The sequence below is a fragment of the Crassostrea angulata genome, chromosome 8 (assembly GCF_025612915.1).
Source record: "Crassostrea angulata isolate pt1a10 chromosome 8, ASM2561291v2, whole genome shotgun sequence".
Taxonomy (NCBI): Eukaryota; Metazoa; Mollusca; class Bivalvia; order Ostreida; family Ostreidae; genus Magallana; species Magallana angulata.
In genome coordinates, this window is record NC_069118.1 from 3,749,394 (window position 1) to 3,753,124 (window position 3,731).

Below are 3,731 nucleotides of genomic sequence, written 5' to 3' on the forward strand. Positions count from 1 at the left end.
ATGTCCTGTTTTATTCCCAATTTTATTTTACATTTTGCAAACATGATTAACCACACAATCATCGGAATCTTCGTTTTATGGACCATATTTATGGGACCTTGCTTAGACTGTTGTCGGGGACAAGTTCTCTACAAATCAGATAACTGCTGCTATGAATGTTATCTGAAAAAAACTGCAGGCACATCATCTGTTACCGACGGCCATCAAGAAGGTATGCGTACATGTTGATAGACTATATAATATCAAAGTCAAAATTTCAAACGCCCGATGCAAGTTTTTTTTTATTGTTTTGTTCTTAAGGATGTTGTTTACTCACAGTTTGAATTTGGTTTGGATTATTATAAAGTTCGTTGTCAAAAGTAAAATTTGTTCTTAACACAAAACATGAATTAGTATCGACATAACATTCGATATTTCACTATGTTATGAAATAAACTTCAAACAAAAATTGAGTTATCGCAAAACACAAAAAATTGGAAATTATTTTTCAGATTTTGTTTTCCGCTAAAATGTTTTAGAAGTACTTTGATAATAAAAGTTAAAATTTTATTTGTTAGTGACTATAATTTTGCATATTTCTGTTGGTTTTATCTCATTTTATAAATTGTATCGCAAAAATTGGATTTTTGTAAAGCAAAAATTATGAAAAATGCTTAAAAACGATAATTTTATGCCAACAGAATAAGGTTAATATACATGTAAGTAGTTAATAACTAAAATATTTTAGCGTTACCATTATTCAGTTATTTTGTTAAATCAAATAAAAAATCGGTAGGAATTTGTAAAATAAGATAGGAAGTTCGGACTGGAATATTTCTAAAAATTCTAAAATTGTTTCTCAAAACTTAAAGCCTTGTATCAATATAGTGACACTGCCATTTAGTATTTCATTTATAAAAGGATTTAATTATTATATTTTTATTATTCACTATTAAGAAAATCTCAATAATAGTGTAACATTTTGAGGGATTTTTCATAAGTTTTCAAGAAATATTCAATGATATTTAACTCAAAAAGTAGGTCATTTATCTAGCTTTTTGAAAATGAAAAATAACAGTACAATCAAAGTTCTATAACACACAATATATTGTTTTTCATTATCAACAGTGGATTGATTTTTTAATTCTGAGTAAATTAATATTTAAATTTGTTTGTCTATGACTATGATTAAGAATAAAAGATAAAGAATATAGAGTAACAGAGCATTTTATTTAAAACTCAATAATAAAAGCTTTATTTAAGCGCCCTGTCAAAAACATCAAGAAGGTATTGGGAATCCTCCGATGTACAAATCACAGTTCCCTATTCGCAGGTTTAACGCCAAAACATCTGCCCTTTTTATAGTTCACTTGGATAATAGTACTTGGATAAAAACCTTAAAAAATTGTGAAAAAGATCTAGCTCTAGTTCTGCACAACTCTTGTTCTGAAACGCTGCTGTCCATCTCGTCCCATGCATACAGGTCTCACATGTGTTTCAACAGTGACCGATGCAGTTGCGCGACCGTGCTGTTCAGTTTTTATCCCAAAGGTTGATGTAGCGGCCGTTACATGACGTTTTAGCCTTTGAGGTTGTTTAACATTTTCAGTTGCATTCAATTTCCGGAATGGTTTAGAATTATTTTGTGGTGTATGTATAAAACTCTAAAAAAAAAACTGTGATGAATATTATGAATTAAGAATGTATCTTTTATTGTTTTGAACTTCGCCCTGTATTGAGCTGCATTTGCAAATGTTTTGGGTAGACATGAGCCGCATTTTACTCAACTGGGTAATTTTTTTTTTTATTAAAGGCAGGGAACCGATTGAATTGAGTCGTTTTGAAAACAAAAACACATTTAAGAAACATTTCGAACTCGTGCTCCACTCTTCACTTATGGTCGAGTAAATACTTACTCGTTTCCAATTCATCACATGGACAGTTGTACATTTTAAAAAGCAGACGATATTGACAACGGCTTTAAAGCCGATGTTAAAGGTTTCTTTAATTGTAAAATGTTAAAAGTGGCCAGTTTACTAAACGAATTTAGTGTAAAGTAAAGACATAGGTATTAAATTTCTAATAAATTTAATTTAAAATTTAATCAATTTTATGTGCGATTTATTAGACTTTAAGACTTTTTTATTTGTTTCAGGAACTGCAAGAAAAATTGCATTTAGTGTCGACTTTAACGGATTTTCTCAACGCCTCAACAACATCAATCAAATATTGGTATATAAAAATGTCCTTATCAACCATGGCTCTGGATATAATGCCAACACTGGTATATTCACAACACCCGAAGCTGGAACTTATGCATTCTTCTTCTCCGTTCAAGTTCAGGTGAACGTGCGTTTGTTATGCGTTCTGATGTTGAATGGGAAAACAGTTAGCGAGAGCTTGGCAGGCCAAATACTAGACTTCAATACTGGAAGCAACATGGTTATCCTTCCGTTAGAGAAAGGAGATAAAGTTTGGGTGCAGACCCATTCCACAATCCGAGACTGGATCAACTGGTCTGGTGAAGTCATTGTGGAGTATTCTGGAAACAGTTTTTCTGGTTTTCTGATATTCTAGGATAAGAATATTTAAAACAATTGATCAGCTATGTTTGACTATTATTGCTCTCTTTTATATTTCACCGCTTCATTTGCAATATCAAATCGCCGCTCACTGAAACAAAAATCATATACAGAAAAATCTATCACATCTTTATTTTTGTTAAATTGTATGAATTTCAATATCAAATAGGTAGGTAATATTTGATGAAAAATATTGGTGTTTCTTTTACAATTGACACATTACTGACAGTTTTTAATAGAGAATCAAATAAAAAAATAAAAAAACCAAAACCTTCCTCACTGTGAAAAAAGACATTTATTAACAGTTTTGTACTTTGAGTTAACACAATACCCACTTATAGGGGCATGGTCACGATTTTGGTCAAATCTTATTTTTATTTTTTTATTATTTGCAATGCTTTATGAATGCATTTCTAATGATCAAATAAAATATAGGTGTCAGTCGTTAAGTTTTAAACAAGATGCAGAGCTCACAATTCTTCGTCATGTAAACAAGGCTCGTGCCCTCTTTTTGTTTACATGTGTTCAATATACCAGTAAAAATCTTTTTAAAGCTGGTTTGTTTATCTTATTATTAATTTTAAGCATAAATAAACAGTTCCTAACGATCAACACATTTATTTAAGATCTAAAACTGGAATTTTCACTTCAACATTCGAAATGTAAACAAACGCTTTGTTTACATTACGAAGAATTGTGAGCTATGTAACTCGCTTATACCTCATCAAATGACACTCAAATTTTGGTTGCTTATTGAAAATGCCTTACTTTACCATTGTAAACATTAAAATCGAAATTTTTGACCAAAATCGTGACCATGCCCCTTTAAATGGAAGAACATTTGATAACTTAATGATTTTTTACTGATGTAAAGTTCAAAATGTTTTTGTCTCTAGTCCATTAGTTTTTCATGACAAAAAAAATATATTTAATAGAACACTTTATTTTGTATATTTATATGCGCTCTGATTAAAGGCGGATACTAGTATGTAAGGCTTAAAAAAATACATGTATAACACCAGTGAATACATCTGCATCTACACTCTCATAAAAAATACATGCCTTTTGTATTCTTCTGTTACAAAGAATCATTTACTCATTTGCTTCCTTGTTTATTATACAAAGATTTTAATTTAAATATACTTTTGATCTCACAATATGCAATCATTA

General features: G+C 30.2%; 1 protein-coding gene across 1 annotated transcript; it reads left to right on the plus strand.

Moving 5' to 3' along the window:
* Window positions 1–3,731, plus strand: LOC128161656 (hibernation-associated plasma protein HP-20-like). Its single transcript, XM_052824978.1, has 2 exons — window positions 1–211; window positions 2,135–3,731. Exons 1-2 carry the CDS (start codon window positions 1–3, stop codon window positions 2,554–2,556), a joined length of 633 nt encoding a protein of 210 aa, XP_052680938.1. The 3' UTR covers window positions 2,557–3,731.